General features: G+C 43.6%; 1 protein-coding gene across 9 annotated transcripts in view; it reads left to right on the forward strand.

The window, feature by feature from the left end:
- The window catches only part of CACNB2 (calcium voltage-gated channel auxiliary subunit beta 2), a 444,228-nt gene that overhangs the window by 380,495 nt on the left and 42,634 nt on the right, over positions 1-21,099 (forward strand). For 8 of the 9 annotated variants that reach the window (XM_075125898.1, XM_048837988.2, XM_048837987.2 and 5 more), the window contains 3 exons: positions 1,808-1,959; positions 3,000-3,095; positions 17,940-18,125. In XM_075125898.1, coding sequence (XP_074981999.1) covers positions 1,808-1,959; positions 3,000-3,095; positions 17,940-18,125 — 434 coding nt within the window. Of the gene's footprint in view, positions 1-1,807; positions 1,960-2,999; positions 3,096-17,939; positions 18,132-21,099 lie in introns of those variants that run through there. The other variant, XM_048837994.2, reaches the window with a different exon arrangement.

Below are 21,099 nucleotides of genomic sequence, written 5' to 3' on the forward strand. Positions count from 1 at the left end.
CAGCAAGTGTGGTATGGTCTGAGCTGTCACCTGCTGCCTCACACTTTACCTTTCGGCCTGAGGAGTGAAGTCTTGGATCTTCTCCTTGGATAGAAAGGCTTTAACTGAGCAGTGATTAGCTGGGGTATTATGTACTTTGGTTGGCTGCTGGAAACAAATTGGGATTTTTGGTAACTTATGAACCCTAGGTTTCAGAGTAACAGCCGTGTTAGTCTGTATTCACAAAAAGAAAAGGAGTACTTTAGCTCACGAAAGCTTATGCTCAAATAAATTGGTTAGTCTCTAAGGTGCCACAAGTAATCCTTTTCTTTTTATGAACCCTAGTGACTCTAACAGTGACACAGTGATCTTTTGTCACCCTCCAAAGTAATGCCATTCACCACAGAATTATCCAAGTAGAGGAATGTGTGTGCTCCTAGCCCATGCAGGCTGGCTACATTTCCCAAAGCATTTAGTGACAACTCATGCTGCTAACCCAGCTCAAACAGCAAACACAAAATTGATAACATAACACTATATTTTAGTGTTTGGATAGTCCCTTTGTGTGCATGTCAGCATCCACTAGTTTCTTACCCTTTTGGATTTACCTTATTCTAGTTAGTTATCTTAAATAGTGGTGTGGAATGAGCACAGAACTAGAATCCCATTCCCATTTGAGTTATGATCTTGGCTCCAACATTGACTTCATCTGTAGGTTAAGCAAATCATTTAACCTCTGACTCAGTTTCCCTGTCTGTGAAATAGGGAAAATAATTAGAACTTGGCAGAGAAAAGTTATCTTCTTAGAAGATTTCACTATTTTGAAATTAGGGGGTTTTTTTCAAAAAAATTTGAAATTCTCCATGAAGAGGGATGGAGGCCCAGCTCTGGAGCAGTCCTCCTAGGAGCTGCCTTGGAATCATGGACCTGTGAAGCCCTTGGTCCCTAGAAGCCTGTATATGGGCGAACTGGCAAGAACCAGACAGGTTTCTGTCGGAAACCTGCTTGTTTTCTCAGGAACTGCATTGAAATAAACTATTTCCATGGAATGTTCTGATTTTGATGAATCGACAAATTCCAATGAAAAACTGTTTTGTCATATATTTTTCTGACCAGATCTGATAATAATCCTTATCTACCTCAAAGGTTATTGGGAGGATTATTAGCATTATTTTGAATTTTTTGTTTTCAAAGTACTTTACAAATATTGACCAACATTTTCAGACCTAGTGCCATATTACGTATAGGGCCCAATTTTGAGAGATGGTAAGCATTGATAACTTATGTTGAAGCAAATAGAAATTATGGGTGCTTAGTACCTTATGAAAAACAAGTCTCTTCCAGGTGCCTCACTATAAATTTAATTGTGTAGCTTCAGGCACTCAGGTTTGAAAATTATGGTCATTAAGTATAATTAGAGTCTGTGCTGCAATAACTTACAAATAAGGAATCTACTGAGTTACTGTAGTAAAATTGAGGGATTCATATTTCAAACAGGAGATCATAATGCTGCATACACCTCTTTGCTATACACACATGGATTTGATCTTATAAGAAGGTGTTAAAAACTGCATATTAGTAGTATACAAAAGCATGAAGGTGAGACTGGTAAAGAGTATGACCTTCAGAGAACATAAACTGTAGGCGGAATGTTCTTGCTAAAGATATGTTTGCTTCAGTAGAATGCCAGTGACATTAACAATTAACAGCTCCTGCCAATCTACTCATATGTTGTGGGAGCTGCATGCCAATCTACCTCATTTTTACATTTGTTAGAATTAATTTCTGTTAAATATTTTCATAACTCTAATTTTCTACTTATCTACAGCTGAAGTTCAGAGTGAAATTGAACGGATATTTGAATTAGCAAGGACATTGCAGCTGGTAGTACTTGATGCTGATACCATTAATCATCCAGCTCAACTAAGTAAAACTTCTCTGGCTCCCATTATAGTATATGTAAAGATTTCTTCTCCCAAGGTAACTATCTTACTGCGCTTAATTCTGTTTCAATCCACTCATTCTTTGAGACCTGTGCCACAGGTACAAAGAGACACAGGTTCTGAACTGGGTGTCATTGAAGATCAATGAATTGCACTTTTGAATTATTTCCCTTTGGATGGGAAGATACCATTAAAAAGATATAATCTCAATCAGTGGGTTACAAAATCACTTTTTTGCAAAAGAGAGATAACTATAGTTCTAGTGGTTACTTAAGTTAGAACTAAGGGAAACAGTTCTCTTGTTTATTATTATTTATGTAATATTGCTTTACAGAGTGTCAACGGTTTGTTAGAAGCTTTGCAGAAATATGAGCTAAGGTCCTTGTCCCAAAAACTTTATAATCCAAGTAGACAGTATAGAAATGAAGATAAGGGAGGAGATGTTCTGAGCAGCAGGACAACTGATCAGTACAGTTCAGCACACACAGTGTTTAGTTCTGTAATTTTCGTTCAGTTTATTCTTAAGATGTTCAGTCATTTAATTTACCACCATTTCGCTGTGTGGGGATGTCTACATTTATAATCTTCTTGGAACAAGTACATCCTGAAGAGATGTTGGAAGGAGAAAGTTGAGGCCTGGTAAAGTGGGTCTGGAAGAGCATTCTCAAGAGTCTCATTGCAAATGGTTACATGGAAGAAGGCACACATGAGAATAGGAGGACCAGAAGGTGTCAGTTTGTTCAACTTGGGCAGAAAAAGAGAGAGAAAGGGAATAAAGAGAATGAGAGCAGAGAGGTAGGCAGGAGCGAGGTTGTGCAGGACCTAAATGGCAAGGCATAAAGGCTCTTAAAGCCAGTGAATGAGACATTATTTGATATGTTAAAAATTACACAAGAGAGTTACTTTTTTGAAGAGTACACAAATACATTGGGCCTAATCCTGCTAACAGTCAAGTCCCTGGCAAATCTCCCATTGAATGGAACGGTTTGGTCCTATTCCCACTATCTGACTATTTCTTGCTTCTGAATTCTTTCTTTTCCCACCCACTATGTATTTTAACTGTCTTATTTTCCACAGGTTTTACAGAGGCTAATAAAATCTCGAGGGAAATCTCAGGCTAAACACCTTAATGTTCAAATGGTGGCAGCTGATAAACTGGCTCAGTGTCCTCCAGTGAGTTACTGTTGATGCATTACTGATGTGGAAATGTAGACTCCTGTTCAAAGTGACTAGTCTGTCCTTTGTTTCCAAGTAATAGGTTAATTGTGTAACATTTGTTGGTGCTTGCCACTGTTTGTTCATATTTCACTTGTCATTTTGCACAAAACTCCATTTGAGATCTCTGTATGGCGTAATGGTCAAATATATTTCTTTTTCAGCAATATGATTAATCCTGGAGATATATACGTACTGAGCCACCAATATTTTTACATGATCCATAGCTGAGGAACTAAATTACTTCAGTAACTCTTTATAGGTTATTGATCCAAAACTGAACTGATTTGGTTTATGACCAAAAGTTGCCTCTGGCAGTGTTCCCTCTAATTTTTCCCCACACATGTTTGGAATGAATTTTGTCATGTGCACTGATATCGAGGTGATGTGTGACACATCCCCTTCATATTGCTGTACATAACAAAATTCTTGTGGTGGGGTTGGAGATGAGGGGTTCAGCGTGTGGGAGAGGGCTCAGGGCTGGGGCAGAGGGTTGCGGTGCAGGGGTGTGAGAGTTCCAGCTGGTCGTGTGGGCTCTGGGGTGGAGCCGGGAATGAGGGGCTCAGGACTGGGGCACAGGGTTGGGGGATGGGCTGTGGCTGGGGATGAGGGGCTTGGGGTGCAGGCTGCCCCAGGGCTATGGTGGGGAGAGAGGACTCCCCCCCAGCTCTCTCTCCCCACAGCTGGGGCTGGGGGCGGGGAGGCAGGTTGGGAGCCACAGCCGGTTGGGGGCTGGGCTGAGTTGCGGCCGGTGGAGGGGCACCCCTCCCCTGGCCATGGCAGGTTGGGGGACAGGCTAAGTTGGGACCAGGGCCAGGGCTGGGTTCAGGCCGCCCCTCACCCAGCCATAGAATCATAGAATATCAGGGTTGGAAGGGACCTCAGGAGGTCATCTAGTCCAACCCCCTGCTCAAAGCAGGACCAATCCCCAATTAAATCATCCCAGCCAGGGCTTTGTCAAACCTGACCTTAAAAACTTCTAAGGAAGGAGATTCTACCACCTCCCTAGGTAACGCATTCCAGTGTCTCACCACCCTCCTAGTGAAAAAGTTTTTCCTAATATCCAACCTAAACCTCCTCCACTGCAACTTGAGACCATTACTCCTTGTCCTGTCATCTTCTACCACTGAGAATAGTCTAGAACCATCATCTTTGGAACCATCTCTCAGGTAGTTGAAAGCAGCTATCAAATCCCCCCTCATTCTTCTCTTCTGCAGACTAAACAATCCCTGTTCCCTCAGCCTCTCCTCATAACTCATGTGTTCCAGACCCCTAATCATTTTTGTTGCCCTTTGCTGGACTCTCTCCAATTTTTCCACATCCTTCTTGTAGTGTGGGGCCCAAAACTGGACACAGTACTCCAGATGAGGCCTCACCAATGTCAAATAGAGGGGAACGATCACGTCCCTCGATCTGCTGGCTATGCCCCTACTTATACATCCCAAAATGCCATTGGCCTTCTTGGCAACAAGGGCACACTGCTGACTCATATCCAGCTTCACTGTCACCCCTAGGTCCTTTTCCGCAGAACTGCTGCCTAGCCATTCGGTCCCTAGTCTGTAGCGGTGCATTGGATTCTTCCGTCCTAAGTGCAGGACCCTGCACTTATCCTAGTTGAACCTCATCAGATTTCTTTTGGCCCAATCCTCCAATTTGTCTAGGTCCCTCTGTATCCTATCCCTGCCTGCCACTGTATCTACCAATCCTCCTAGTTTAGTATCATCTGCAAATTTGCTGAGAGTGCAATCCACACCATCCTCCAGATCATTTATGAAGATACTGAACAAAACCGGCCCCAGGACCGACCCTTGGGGCACTCCACTTGATACTGGCTGCCATCCAGACATAGCGCCATTGATCACTACCCGTTGAGCCCGACAATCTAGCCAACTTTCTACCCACCTTATAGTCCATTCATCCAGCCCATACTTCTTTAACTTGCTGGCAAGAATACTGTGGGAGACCGTGTCAAAAGCTTTGCTAAAGTCAAGAAACAATACACTGCTTTCCCTTCATCCACAGAACCAGTAATCTCATCATAGAAGGCGATTAGATTAGTCAGGCATGACCTTCCCTTGGTGAATCCATGCTGACTGTTCCTGATCACTTTCCTCTCCTCTAAGTACTTCAGGATTGATTACTTGAGGACCTGCTCCATGATTTTTCCAGGGACTGAGGTGAGGCTGACTGGTCTGTAGTTCCCAGGATCCTCCTTCTTCCCTTTTTTAAAGATGGGCACTACATTAGCCTTTTTCCAGTCGTCCGGGACTTCCCCCGATCGCCATGAGTTTTCAAAGATAATGGCCAATGGCTCTGCAATCACAGCCACCAACTCCTTTAGCACTCTTGGATGCAACGCATCCGGCTCCATGGACTTGTGCACATCCAGCTTTTCTAAATAGTCCCTAACCACTTCTTTCTCCACAGAGGGCTGGCCACCTACTCCCCATGCTGTGTTGCCCAGCGCGGCAGTCTGGGAGCTGACTTGTTCGTGAAGACAGAGGCAAAAAAAGCATTGAGTACATTAGCTTTTTCCACATCCTCTGTCACTAGGTTGCCTCCCTCATTCGGTAAGGGGCCCACACTTTCCTTGGCTTTCTTCTTGTTGCCAACATACCTGAAGAAACCCTTCTTGTTACTCTTAACATCTCTTGCTAGCTGCAGCTCCAGGTGCGATTTGGCCCTCCTGATTTCATTCCTACATGCCTGAGCAACATTTTTATACCCTTCCCTGGTCATTTGTCCAATCTTCCACATCTTGTAAGCTTCTTTTTTATGTTTAAGATCCTCAAGGATTTCACTGTTAAGATAAGCTGGTCGCCTGCCGTATTTACTATTCTTTCGACACATCGGGATGGTTTGTCCCTGTAACCTCAATAGGGATTCTTTGAAATACAGCCAGCTCTCCTGGACTCCTTTCCCTCTCATATTATTCCCCCAGGGGATCCTACCCATCAGTTCCCTGAGGAAGTCAAAGTCTGCTTTCCTGAAGTCCAGGATCCGTATTCTGCTGCTTACCTTTCTTCCCTGTGTCAGGATCCTAAACTCGACCAACTCATGGTCACTGCCTCCCAGATTCCCATCCACTTTTGCTTCCCCTACTAATTCTTCCTGGTTTGTGAGCAGCAGGTCAAGAAAAGCTCTCCCCCTAGTTGGCTCCTCCAGCACTTGCACCAGGAAATTGTCCCCTACACTTTCCAAAAACTTCCTGGATTGTCTGTGCACCGCTGTAGTGCCCTCCCAGCAGATATCAGGGTGATTGAAGTCGCCCATGAGAACCAGGGCATGGCAGGCCATGGCAGGTCCAGGGCTAAGTTGGGGCTGAGGGAGGGGCTCCATGATAAGTCCCAGCCAGGTGGATTTCCAGGTGGGTATAAAATGAATTGGTGGCTTCTTTGTATTTCCTACTGGGCAGATACTATCACAGTTGGCTTCACCTGGATTTACTTGCATTCTTACTAATTTCAGCAGAGAAGTATATGAGATCATACTATTGATTTGCACTGTATCCTTGGGCAAGTCATGCAAACACTTAGTTTCTCCATATTTAAAATGAAGATGATAATATCATGCTCAGCTACTCACTATTAGAGCTGAGCAAATTCGGGGACTAAAACAAAAAATCAGAAGAAAACAAATCCTCAGTTCAGTTCAAACCACAACAGACTTTTTTTGGTTTTTGGGGAGGTGGTTGCTGAAACAAAAAAAAAAACCCCAAAAAGTGCTTCAAGTTGAACAAAATGTTTTTGATTTTATGTTTCATTTCAGGCCATTTTCAGGTGTTCAGGTTGGCTCTGTATATCCCCATTTACGGGTATTGTGCCACTTTGTGGTGCCTAATGGTAGAACCATTTCCAAGCAGTGTATATTAGAGTGCCCACCTGGCTCCTCCTGCCTCTCCCCTCAGCATCTCCAATTGTTCTGAGGATGAGGATCTATAAGGATACACAGTGCTCTCTACTACCTCAGTTCCTTCCAATCACTATGCCAGATGGACACAAACTGCTCCAGTCCATTCAGATCTGGGGTTTTCTCCACTTCTTAGTGTCTTTATACTTGTTTAGTGTAGTTACTTAAGTTAGTTAGTAGTCAGTTCTGGGTTACAGTGCAGCTGAATTAAAAAAAAAGAAGGTGGGATTCAAGAGATATGCCTTGTGACCAGCATCTGATGACCATGACATGCTTGGGAGAGGGCCACTCTCCTGGATGTTCCATCTGACAGACTTTCACATCCAGAGCTTGCAAGATGAGACACAACAGATTGCAGGTGCTTCTACTTAAGGAGGCCTTTGAGGCTAAATACTCCAGTCTCAGGCACTTGTTGGATCCGAAGTCTAAGAGGCCAGCCTTTAATCCTGTGACTTACTCCAGCAAGTTGAAGCAGCTTAAAGGATCCAGGAAATGGGACCCTTCATCTGGTCAGGCTCCAGATCCTGCTGCTCAAGCTGTAAGGTCTTCAAAGGACCTGTCAATAAAGAAAGGCAGACCACCTGCTATGGAACCAAGAGGTACATTGTCAGCTCTGGCTGTATCAGTTCTGAAGAAGGAGGCAAGGGAGAAAACAGACACTATTAGCGGTGCCAGATCCTGCATGTCAAATTTGTTGGATCTGCTCAACTCTGACATGGCCTCTATGGTTCCAGCTCCAAAATCCAGGCTGATTCTAGCTTCAGTTTCCGGGCACCAAAGAGGTGGAGCTGAACATTTCATTAGATTCTGCACCATCCAAATTTTTGGCTCAGCTATGACATATGCTTTAGATCCAGGTTCATCTTTTGATCCAAAGGAGACTTTTACTTTGGTGGCTGATATACGCTGTTCAGCTTCTGATTGCTGTTCAGATCTGAGTGAGAGGGTCTTGAAGAAGAGTCAGGCTTCATTGCTCTGCTCACCACATGGGTTCATTGCTGTCTCCAATGCACTCCATCATGGATCCGAGGCCAGATCCACATTTAGATCAGGACAGAGGAAGAATAAAGAGACTTGTTTCTTCCCAGTTTGTGTCTCCTTTTGCTCCTCTTCCTCCAGGTATGTTCCCAGGTCCCAGCTGCTGAGAAGACTAGCAGGCCTGGACACCATGGCTTTACTGGGTACCACCATGGCCTTACTGGGTGCAGGAATTTATCAGTTGTGCTCTCCTTATGGATGGAGAGATGATGCTTCATCTGTAAAGGATCCAGCAGCGGAGAAGTCCTCAGATCTGGTTCTGCCAGATCTGTCTGCATCTCAGACAGTGGTTCATGTTACTCTGTCTAAAAAGGAAGATAGTATGCTCTTGTTCAAAAGAGTAGTTGACACAGACTATGATCCAGATGACCTGATGTCAGCAGATGAGCATGTGGGAGTGGCTTCCACCTCTTTCCCTTCCGAGGAAGTTCCATGACTAGGGGATCACATGGCATCCATGTTGAATTTACCTTCAGTAGCTGTGGAGGAAACCTTCCATCTGGTGTTGGTCTGCTGCAGCTGGCTAAGACTCTCTCGTCCACTGATGTCTTTTGCCAGCCTATTTCTAAATTGACAGTCAAATTATATCAGATACCCTCAGAAGGGTTTTCATATTTTCACACCCCCCCTTACCTAAGTCACTGGTGGTGGCTGTTGCCAGTAGTAGGTTGAGGTCTGGACAAGCACGTTCCATTCCTGGTGGCAAAGAAGGAAAAAAGATTGATTCCCTAGGGAGAAAAGTGTTTTCCTCTTCTCATGTTGATATTAGGGTGGCAAATTATCAAGTAATTATGGCCTACCATCAATTTCATCTATAGGAAAAGATTACATTGTTTGTGCAGGATTTGCCAGATGACAAAAGGACATACAATTGCATTTGCTAAATGGAGGGTGAAAATGTGGCAAAGAATGCTCTTCGCTTCATCTGATGCCTCAGACTCGCCAGAGCTTTGGCTTCTGTGGTTATTCTGAGGAGACGTGCTTGGCTTCACTCCTCTTCTCTAGCTCTGAGTAACAGAATTAAGGTGGAAGATTTCCCCTTCAAAGGGGATATTCTTTTCAGTGGAAAGATGGATGAGTTACTGGGTAAAATGAAGGAGACAAAATCGATGGCTCATTCTTTAGGCTTGATTTCTTCTACTTAGGAGGAGACCAGCTACTCCTCCTTTCTGTATCAGAGACAGTATAATCCACAGTGTTCCTTGACTTATTTCTTGTGAAATCAAAGACGTCAGCAAAACATCCGCAGACTATGTCTTTCCAGAGCCAACAGAAGGAGAGGTCTTTTAAATCAAGGCCTAAATCTAAACAATCTGCTTCCTCTCTATCATCATTGAACACCAGGCCTCAGATTCTTCCTTTCCGCTGTTTGGAGACAGGTTAGCCCATTTTTATCAACAAATGGAAGCTTAGTGTATCGGACAAACGGATCCTATAAATTATAGAAAAGGGCTGTGACATAGTGTTTGAGAAACTCTACCCCCTTTCAATTCTCCCTATGTTTTCATTTTCAGGGAACCTTCTCATGATGATGTTCTGCTCTCAGAAGTGCAGACATTGCTTCTAATATGGGTTGTTGAAGATGTATCCAATCACCTGAGGGGTCAGGGTTTTATTTGAGTTACTTTCTGGTACAGAAAAAGGATGAGGAGGAGGAAATGGGCTTATCTGATTTTAGATTTAAGTAACCTGAACAAACACATTTGGAAGTTTCAGTTCCATATGTTAACTCTGGCCTCCATAATCCCTTTGCTTTCAATTATGGAATGGTTTGCATCTCTTGATTTAAAAGACACATATTTTCATATTTCAGCACAGTCATCAAAACTACCTTCATTTTGTAGTGGCAGGACATTATTTCCAGTAAAAGGTGCTCCCATTTGGCCTGTCCACAGCACCAAGAGTATTACTAAGTGTCTCTCTGTGATAGCGATTCATTTGAGAAAGCAAGTTATTTTTGTTTTCCCATATTTTTGAAGCTGCTGTTTGTGATGCTCTATTAAGCCACATTGCCTATATAACCACCCTTTTTTCAGATTTAGAGCTGCTTCTGAATGTCAGAAAGTCAGATCTCTGTCCAGCTCCGAAAACGTTATTCATTGGCTCCATGTTGGACTCAGTAGTAGGGAAAGCCTTTCCACCAGAGGACAGATTTTTAAAAATAGTGCAATATGTTTTAAACATTCAAATATGTCAGACTCAGAAAGTAATCCTCCTGGGTTTCATGGCAGCTCCTACTTGACTTTATTTGCATATCTTAGAAAGAGACCAATGCGGCATTGGATGTCTAAAGTTTATAGGCCAAATCTGGACAGTCTTAAAATGTAAGTCAACATGCCTCAAGAAATGCTGGACTTATTGACATGAGGTCAGTCAGAGTAAGTGTCCTAAGAAGCATCCACTTCAATCCCACTTCGCCGTCAGTGAGGATAACTTCAGTTACATCAAACAGTGGTTGGGGGATACATCTGAGTCCTCTTTACAGGTCAAGATCATTGGGCTACTCAAGAGAAGGGCATGCATATGACCTTGACTGTAAAGATGACTCAGATGTGTGTGATATATATATTATATATATATAATTAGAATTATCCTTGCCCTGTCCTGACCACTCTTCCTCACCACTTTCTGAATCAATGGAAAAGGGGAAAAGCATATAGAAGGGCCCTTCACCATTGCAGACAGAAAGCATCCATCTACTATATATATATATAAAATGTGTGTGTGTTGGAGTTAAGAGCCATTCATCTGGCCCTCAGATCATTCCTCACTCACATACACAGGAAGCAGTGACAGACAATACATCAACAAATAGGAGTGCTCACTCCACTCAGCTGTGTCCAGAGGCAATCAGATTATGGGGCTGATGAACTTGACATGATAATTGCCCAGTGGCCCTGCATTTAACAGGAGAGAACACCATGATTCCAGATAGTCTCAACAGGGATAGTTCTCGAATGAATGGTACACGAAGGATCAGTTGACTCAGAGCATCTTTTCCATTTGGGGTCAACTAGATGTGTACCTGTTTGCTACAAGGTTCAACAGGAAGAATTGCATCTTCTACTTGAGAGCAGGAAGAGACAGTCAGTCCATCTCTGATGCTTTCCATCTGCAACGGTGAAGGCCCCCCGCTCGTGGTCTGCCACGAAGCTAACCAATGCTGTGTGGGTGAACGCCCCTCAATTCCTTCTCAACCACCCCTGGCTAGAAACGAAACTATTAGCAGTCCATTCATCAGATCATTATATCTCTCTTAGCACTTCAATAGTTAGTTAATCCCTTTCTTAGTTGTAGGGCTTTCTTTATTTTCTTTCTTTTGGAAATTTTTTTTTTTTTTTTAGTTTTCCCCCTTTGTCTGGGGTTTGCCCCAGCACAGGGTATGCCCGGTTCACCGAGCTTTAAAAGTTGCCTCTATTGTAAGGAGGCCATCCCTGTAGTGGATAAACATTTCGACTGCATCTGTTGCCTTGGGGAAAGCCACATTTCCCAAAAGGGTGGTTTCTGCCAACAGCTGAAGTCCAGGTCTCGAAAGGACCGAGAACTTTAGACTAAAACTCCTTCTGAGGCAGCTCTTCAGCCATCCCCAGATCTAAAGATCTCATGGTTCTGACACACAAGAGTCTCCTTTGCTTAGTACCAAGAGTTCCAGTACCAAGTTTACTTTGGACATGGGAATCTCCACCGGTACCAAGACATTCACCTCCATTATCTGGTTGCCAGTACCAGGTGAAGTCCACCCCTTGTGATAGGGATTGGAAGCTCCTCGACCTCTTTGGAATAAAGGCCTATTCATCTACCACACTGAAATTCAGAATTGCAAACTATCAAGCTCTGACCGCAAAATATGACTACATCAATTATGCCAGTTAATGTGTTTATTGATCAGCTCCTGGAGTCACACCATGAACAGTTTAGGGCCATTATTAGTGAAAGACAACTGGTGGCCAAGACAGCACTCTAATCAGCACTCGATGCAGCCAACACAACAGCCCAGTCCATCTCTACAGCAGTGTTTATGCAGCGAGTGTCCTGGATGCACCTATCTGGCTTCCCTAAGGAAGTACACGCTACAATAGAAGACCTTCTCTTTGAAGGCAAATTGTTTGCCAAGAAGACTGACGCATACCTCCGTATGCTTAAAGATTCCAGGCCTACTCTCTGGTCTTTAGGGGTTTATACACCTGGACAAAAACCAAAATTTAGTCTGCAACCTCAGCATAAATCCCACACACCACATTTTCCAACTCAACGCTATTATGAGACTCAAAGGAAAAAATCCAGATTTTCCAAGCATAAACCATCAGGCCCCTAGTCTTCCACTTCACAATCATCCACCTCAAAACATCAGTTTTGACATCTTGGTTGGAACACCGACAGACCACTCCCTTCAACACGAAATGCAGCTGACCAACCCATCACATCCATTTAGGTACCATTCCACAACAACTGGAAACAAATAACATCTGACCAATGGGCTCTGGAAATCATCAGCAATGAGTACTCCATCCACTTCACTTCCTTCCCCCCCTCCCCAACCAATACCCTTCCCCGTCCCTCTTCAGAGACTCTCTTCCCAAGAGCTTATTATGACAAGAAATAGATCATCTCCTCTGTCTAGGAGCCATATGAGTGATATTAGCACCTACGAGGTAAAGGTTTCTACTCTTATTATTTCCTGATACCCAAGAAGAAAGAAGGGTGGAGACCCATACCAGACTTCAGAACACTGAACAAATGTGTCAAAGCTCAAAAATTCAAGATGGTCACACTAGCAGCGATTATTCCATCTTTGGAACAAGGAGATTGATTCTCAGCCCTCGACCTACAGGATGCCTATTTCCACATATTGCTCCTACTTTCCCACAGACAATTCCTCAGATTTACCTCGGGCCATTACCAATACAAAGTACTCCCCATTGGGCTCTCATCAGTTCAGAGAGTATTCTCCAAGGTCCTCTCAATAGTGGCAGCTCACCTAGGCTCACCTAGGGGATTATGATCTACTCCTACCTGGATGATTGTCTCCTGAGAGCCTGCACCTCCAACGAGGCCCTCTGGGTCATCTAAACTTTGGTAGACTTGTTCACGGAGCTGGGCCTACAGATCAATGTCCAAAAATTGATGTTCACCTCTGTCCAGCACCTAGTGTTCATAGGAGCTGATCTCGACTTGTTACAAGGGAGGGCACTCCTGCCACAGCACAGGTTCCACACACATTGGCCACACACTTAGAAGCAGTACAAACCAGTCATCAGATATCAGCCAGATACTGCCTCCAACTTCTGGGGCATATGGCTGCAGGCACGTCTGTGATATCTCATGCCAGACTTCATATGAGGTGCCTTCAGATGTGGTTCAGCTCAGTCTACAGGCTGAAAAATTCAGACTAGACAAACCTCTGTCACTGCCCACCAAAGTCAAACACACCTGGACTGGTGGAAAGACCCAGCAAATGTCTGCATGGGAATCATGTTCTCGCAAACTTCTCCATTGATACTTCTCACCTCCAAGGCATCGCTCAAAGGTGAGGCATACATCTCAACAATCTTACGACAAAGGTTTAGAGGTCATCCATGGAGATGTCTCTTCACATCAACCTCCTCAAACTCAGAGTGATCAGGAATGCTGCACCCACTTCCTTCCGCTAATCAAGGGTACACACACCAGGGTCTTGGCAGACAACAGAGGATGCATGTACTACTTAAATCACCAGGGAGGCACCATATCACCCTCCCTTTGTGCAGAAGCACTAAAGCTATGGAACTGGTACATTTCATACAGTGTCATAATAGCAGCAGCCTATCTTCCAGGAGTACAAAACACAATGGCGGACAGTCTCAGCCACAAGTTCCCACACGACCACAAATGGGAGGTAACTCAGCAGTACTACATGACGTATTCAGACGGTGCGGGAAACTGACTATAGACCTGTTTACCACTTACTTGAACAAGAAATGTCCACATTACTGCTTCACAGCAGGAATAGGACAACACTCCTTAGGAGATGCTCTCCTTACTCCATGGGAAAAGGACCTTCTCTATGCCTTTCCCCATTCCCTCTACTATCGAAAGTCCCATTAAAAATAAAAAGAGAAAGAACAAATGTTTTACTGATTGCTGCCTCCTGGCTGAGACAGGCATGGTATCCTTACTTGTCACAACTCGTGGCATGCCTGCTGATCTCTCTCCAACCCACTCCCTACCTCCTCTCGCAAAACGAAGGACACACTCTCCATCCCAACCTGTGGATACTCCGACTCAAGGCCTGGCTCCTTCATGGTTCCAGCACACAGAAAGATCCTGTTCTGTGGAGGTACAGGAAGTGTTACTACACAGTAGAAAATCAACTTCCTGTTGTACTTACCTGCAAAAGTGGACCAGGTTTCAGGTTTGGTGTAATTCCAGACAGATTTATCCGACATCTGCTACTCTCCCAAAGATCCTAGATTATATACTGACTCTCAAGAAATCAGGACTATTTCTCAGTTCACTCAAAGTTCACCTAGTGTCCATAGCACCCTTCCATCAACAAAAGAGGGATACTCAGTGCTCTCACACCCAACCACTAAGCAGTTGATCAGGGTACAGTAAAACTTTTCCCCCAACCTAGACATTCCACCCCAGCATGGGACCTAAACTTAGTGCTAAAGAGGCTGACTAGGCCGCCCTTTGAACCCGTGGCTGCTTGTTTGCTCACAGACAGACTTGCTGGGGCGATCAATTCAGCGAGAAGAATAGGGGAACTAGCGGCACTAGTAGCACACACCCCTTATACAATATGTTTTGGGGACAAGGTTATTCTCGGCCCTTACCTGAAATTCGTCCCCAAGGTGACCTTGTCTTTTCACATAAACCAACTGATTCACCTTCCTTTTACCCCAAGTCTCACCGTGATAATGGGGAGGCTATAGTGCACACGCTAGACGTTAGGAGAGCCCAAGTCTTTTACCTGGATAGTACAAAGGCCTTTAGAAAATCTCCTAAGCTTTTCCTCTCTGTTGGATTATCTAACATATCTCCCCTTTGGAGGGAATCCTGTCCCTCCTTGGGAACGTAATGTGGTTTTATCTACACACATGAAGCAACCTTTTGAACCCTTGGCTGAGTGTTCTTTGTATTATTTATCTGTTAAGATGGTATTCATTACTGCCATAACGCCAGTCAGAAGGGTGAGTGAATTAAATTAATACCTTGATGGCTAAACTACCACTTATGCCTTTTCACAAAAGTGAGGTGATTCTTAGACCTGGCCCCAGGTTTTTGCCAAAAATAGTTTCTGAATTTCACGTCAATCAGACAATTAATTTGCCAGTAATTTTTCCAAGGCCACATACAAATAAAGGTGAATCTTTTTACACTCTTTAGATGCTCTTGCATATTATTTAAATAGAATTAAAAGTTTACCAAAAAATCTACATTATTAATCTCTTATACTAAAAATTGTAGGGGTCATGCTGTGTCTTCCCAGACTATTTCTAAATGGATTAAACAATGTATTGTTGAATAGTACATGTTACAGACATCCCAGTGCCTACAATGGTACAATCTCATTTCACTAGATCTTTGGCAGTATCTTTTGCTTGCATTAAGCAAGTCACTGCTGCTGAGACTTGTAGGGCTAGAACTTGGAGTTCAGTGCACACTTCTGCTAAATAGTATGCTCTTGATTTGGCTTCAAGGGCTGATGCACGATTTGATAGATTGGTGCTTCCATCTCTATTCAGTTAGGATTCTGTTCCCTCCTCTAGGTTATTTGCTGCACTGCTTATTAAACTATCCATAAGTGGAACTACGCAGAGCCACTCAAAGAAGAAATGTTACTTGTAACCAGAGTTCTTCAAGATAGCGCTGCATATTTACACTTCCTGCCCTCCTTCCCTTCTTTCTCAGAGTCTTTTAATTCCTTTCTCTGGGTTGGCAGTGGAAGGAACTGAGGTTGGAGTGGGCTCTGTGTCTCCCCCGCACTTGCCCTCCATATGTTGGGAGACGCTGAGGGGAGGCGTAGGCAGGGGCGTGCAAGCCTCTAAGCAGACACTGCTTGGAGAAGATTCTACCATTACGCATCACAAGGTGGAACAATAGCCATAGGTGTGAGTATCCAGAGCCAACTCAAAGAACTCCAGTTACAAGTAAGTAACGTTCATTTTTTTCACCTTTTTATATATATAAAGCTAATTTTCAAAATGAAAAATGAAAATGAAGCATTTTGAAATGGCCTACATAAACTGTTTCAAATTTTTAATTTATTTTTTCACAATTTTGGTTTGGCTTGAACTATTTACCAAATTCAGCTGGAATTTGTGAACAGTTAGTGACCTAAGAAATGCATTTTTCAGCAAATTTACTATTTACTCACACAAATGTTGTGAGGCTCATTATTATGAATATACTTTATTGTTGGGTTTACTCTGTACCCCAAACCCCTAGCGTGCCTATAATGCCAGTAGCACACCCGGTGTATTGTGTCCCAGAGGCAAGCAGCATAGCTGCTTCAGCAGCTAAAAGTCTTGTAGGCGCTACCCCTGGTGAATCTCATGAAATGTTCGGACATGTGGCTAAGAGAGAGGTTTTTACTAGAGCTGGCAGGCAAGCGGAAAGGTCGCAAATACCCTAGAAAGAGAAGCTTAAACAGCTGCAGTTCAGAGTGAGCAATAGCCGTTCCTGTTTGGATCTCTGGGGCTGTCCATTTGAGAGTTAGGGCTTTTCAGGCTTAGTGCTGTTTGGATCTCTAGTCCAGTCTCTATTCAAGCAAGTAAGCATTTGCAGGCTTGCAGGCAAGCTCAATTAGTGTCTCTCACTGGGGATCCTTCATGCTGGCTCTCAGCCCAGCTGCTGCTGCTGCTCCCCCGTAAGTCCCACACAGATCTGTACCCAGCTGTGATATGGGCAGTCACAGCTTGTTCCGCATGTGGCTCTGTCCACAGTTCCTGGGGCTTCTCTCCAGCTCCCTGCTGCCATGTGGCTCCCACTCCCAAAATAGCCTCGCCACCTCCTGATTCAGGATCTTTTCCCTTACCTGTGCTCCGGAAGGAGAAGTGCCATGGGGAGGGGACTGATGGGAACTGTAGTCCTTGCTTCGTCAAGAGGAAGGAGATATACAACTGGGAAGAGTTGATGGAAGCTCTAGTCCCTTGCTTTGCAGATCCATCACTATACCATAATATCAAGAGTTTGCTAGGCACTGCATAGGCACGTACAAAGACAAGGTCCCTGCCTCAAAGAGCTTAGAGTCTATATGGGGCCCGCCCAACTGCAACTGAAGCCGATAGAAGTCATTCCGTAGGTTTTAAGTGGGAATGGGATATAGTGGTAAATTAGGAATGAGTTAGTTAATATCTTTTTAAAGATTGCAATCACCACATAACTGCTAAGTATTATTTGTTTTGTCTATTATTGTTATCAGTTTTGTCTAGCTTTCTCTGAAGTATCACTAGGTATAGGGATTCCAAAATGTTCTTTGGTAGCTTGTTCCATCATCTCTTTAGTCCAACATTTAAAAAGTTCTTCTACTGTTTAACTTCTGTTTCTATATTTGAGTTTTAAAATATATTTGCAATACCAATTCTGCCTTCCCAGATTACATATGTCTTTCCAAGTGTCGATCATTCAGGCTTGCCATGGAAAGTATAATCTCATTATTATGTACAGATTACTTTTAAATCAATTGGGTTTTTTTTGTTTGTTTTTTTTTAAAGTTCTGTCACAAAATATTCAGGACATGAATATTATGAATCTGGTTTATTTGTGGTGCAATAGTAAAAGCATTTTCTAATGTGGTCTATCATCAGCACCTTCTGTGGTTTTATATTGGCTCCGAAGGTGGCTGTTTTCACTAAAATGTCTCCTTCACAGGAAATGTTTGATGTAATTCTGGATGAGAACCAGCTTGAAGATGCCTGTGAGCACCTGGCTGACTATCTGGAAGCCTATTGGAAGGCCACCCATCCTCCCTGCAGCAATCCTCCCAACCAGCTTCTCACTCGCACACTTGCAACAGCCACTCTTCCTATCAGCCCAGGTCCAAACATAAATTTACAGGTATAGTTTCCTCTCTCTCTCTTTTGTCTCACCGCCATTCACTTCTGCAAAGGGAGGGAGACTTGCCAGGGCACACAGTGTGAATTCTGATAACAGAAGTTGCTAAATGTGTTTCACTGGGAGCCGGAAATTGATAGAGCAGAAGAGCTCTGCACTTAGGAAAAATCATTTGCTCTTTATAATGTAAATACTTGAAGACAGACACTTTTCTTGTGATCTTCATTGTATTCACACGAGCATTTGTTTCCTTACTTGCTGATTTGCAAGACATCTTTGGATTCCAAAGGGTGAAAGGGCCTGGCTGAAATGTATGGTGATGGGAAGTGGAATTTCCTCATGCCCAGAACAACCACTGCTGCAGTAACATACTTACCAGCCACCAGCATTTTTATAACTCTTCATATATGATTCAGTCACAGTTATACAACAGGATTAACAGTAATGCCATGCATGTCACTGCCTCTGGTAACTTTCAAAGTGACTAATATCCCAGAGCCCTGCCTAAGTGACTGGGCTGTGTGTGAGAGAGTTCCACAGGGACAAGCTGGGGAGGAATCCATCCCTCCACCTCCACAGGCAATGGAGTCACTTTATAGCCACTACACTACTGCAGTCATGAGGATGAAGTGGCTCCTCCATGGCTCCGTTATCCACTGGCCATCAGATCACACACTTCCCTCATCGTACCCTCCTTATATGCTAGCATATTATGCCAGTGGGAATTTGAGATCCAGTGTGTGCTAGCCAATGGAGCATTGGATGGGGAATCAAGATGTAACCCACCTACCTTCTTGGTGTGGTGTTCTGTCCCCTCTAGTGACACTGAGACCACTTAGAGAGAGAGCTACAGCTCACTTCATCCGATGAAGTGAGCTGTAGCTCACGAAAGCTTACGCTCAGATAAATTGGTTAGTCTCTAAGGTGCCACAAGTACTCCTTTTCTTTTTGCGAATACAGACTAACATGGCTGTTACTCTGAAACCTGTCACTTAGAGAGAGAGATTAATGAGTCTTCTCTACAGCCTTAGCTAATAGCCATATGGCTTTTAGCTCATGCAGTAGAGGCTCATGCATTTAGCTCCAAAGGTCCCAGATTCAATCCCACCCATCAACGACTGGGCTCTGTTGGTGTTACAAGGAGACATGGGTTCTGTTCCCAGCTCTGTCACTGACCCGCTGTGTGACTTTAAGAAGTCACTTCATCTCTGTTTCCACTCCCACCCTTTGTCTGCCTTGCCTAATTAGTAACTCTTTCTTCCTATTGTACCAAGCACAATAGGGCTCTGATTTTGGTTGGGGACTTCAGATGCTTCTGCTGTATGAATGATAAGTGGCATCCTGATGCCCTGTATCTTTGGAGCCACGTTGGATCTGCGGAGGTCATGGAGAGGATTAGAGTCACATTTGCCTCAACTAAAATAGCCGATTCTTCCATCCCAATTTCAGACTAAGATTTACTTATGATCAGCTTCTGCATTTTCGAGGCCGTCCCTACGACTGACAGAAACATTTCCCTGGGTCTGGCGGCACAGCTGACGTTAAAGTGCTGCCGTGACAGTGCTTTAACGCGGCTGTGTAGTCACGGCTCCGGTGCTGGGAGAGAGCTCTCCCAGCGCTGTAATAAAACCACTTCCATGAGGGGAATAGCTCCCAGTGCTGGGAGCGCAGTTCCCTGCTTACAGCGCTGAAACTTGCATCAAAAGTTTATATAAAGCTCAAAGTTTCAGTGCTGTAAAGTGCCAGTGTGGGCAAGACCGTAGAAAGAATGGGTCCCTGCATTTAAAATTTCAACTGCTGAAGTGTTTTGTTTTTTGTAGCTCTTGCAAATATTTTCCCTGCAGTGAAGGCTTTATTTTAATGGAGATTTCCCAGTGAAATTGCAGACTTGGCAGGCTCTTCCCTGCAAGGAAAATCACTTTAATGCAGTCTGTAGGATATGTCTCTCTTCACAGAGCATCCTGGGGAAAAGAGAGTGTCTGCCCCAGCTAGCTCCTGCCTTTGTTTGTCCCCAGGGCTGAAAAACTGCTCTGAATTAATGTGTGCTGGAAGAGCAGTCTAGGTATTGAAGTTACCCAGCAGTGTTATATAGTGTGCTAGGTACAACTGTATAGCTATAGTATTGCTCAGGCCTTTTTATGCCCTTGAATGGCTATTTCTATGTTCTACCAACCTATGTTAGTGTACATTGATTTTTAACCACCCTGTTCAAGGACCATAATGGGTTATTAATTTCACCTGTCTGAACTCTGTGATCTCTTCTTACAAATTCACAGGTTTTTATTTTAAGTACTAAAAATAAAACTATCTTTACTCTTTCACGGTTTTGTTTGATGGTTTATTAATCCTGAAATGCTGAGCAAAGGTGGTCCCGTTTAAAATCTGGAACCTTAACTTCCTTCTGCTTCATCATATGAAGATATATTTTAAGCAGAGGTGGGCCAAAGCTGGAACCTCATATCTGAGCCTCTAGAAAGTTTAGGAATGGAGTGAACTTGCATTCCAGTCTCCAGATCTGAACCCACTGTTAGGATACAAAACTAGGAGGGCCTGTTTTCCCTTTCTTGTTTTGATGCAGCTAAAATCTTACAAGAACTGAAAGATTTCAGCCTGAAATCTCTGAAAAGAGCTGATCTCATAATATTTCCATCTTTTTGGACAGAACTCTTCTTAGAACAGTTCATAAGACTTCAGCACTCCTGAAACAAAACCCAAATCCTAGTCCTAATTTGACTTTGATCCACAACCCCAAAATTTAACCTAAATATTAATCTGGATCCAAATGCTTCCTCTTCAGTCCATCTGTAATATTAGGGGCCAGTTCTCACTATGGAGGTGCCCATGGCTTCAATTAGATTTTTTTTTTTTTTTTGCACTAACGATTTCTGAAGTTGGAACGGGGGGAAAGTATAGTTTCCTTAGCCCTTTGTTTCCAGTCAAAGCAGACCAACTGGATCTGAATTCATAAAACATTCTT

The sequence above is a fragment of the Caretta caretta genome, chromosome 2 (assembly GCF_965140235.1).
Source record: "Caretta caretta isolate rCarCar2 chromosome 2, rCarCar1.hap1, whole genome shotgun sequence".
NCBI classification, from domain to species: domain Eukaryota; kingdom Metazoa; phylum Chordata; order Testudines; family Cheloniidae; genus Caretta; species Caretta caretta.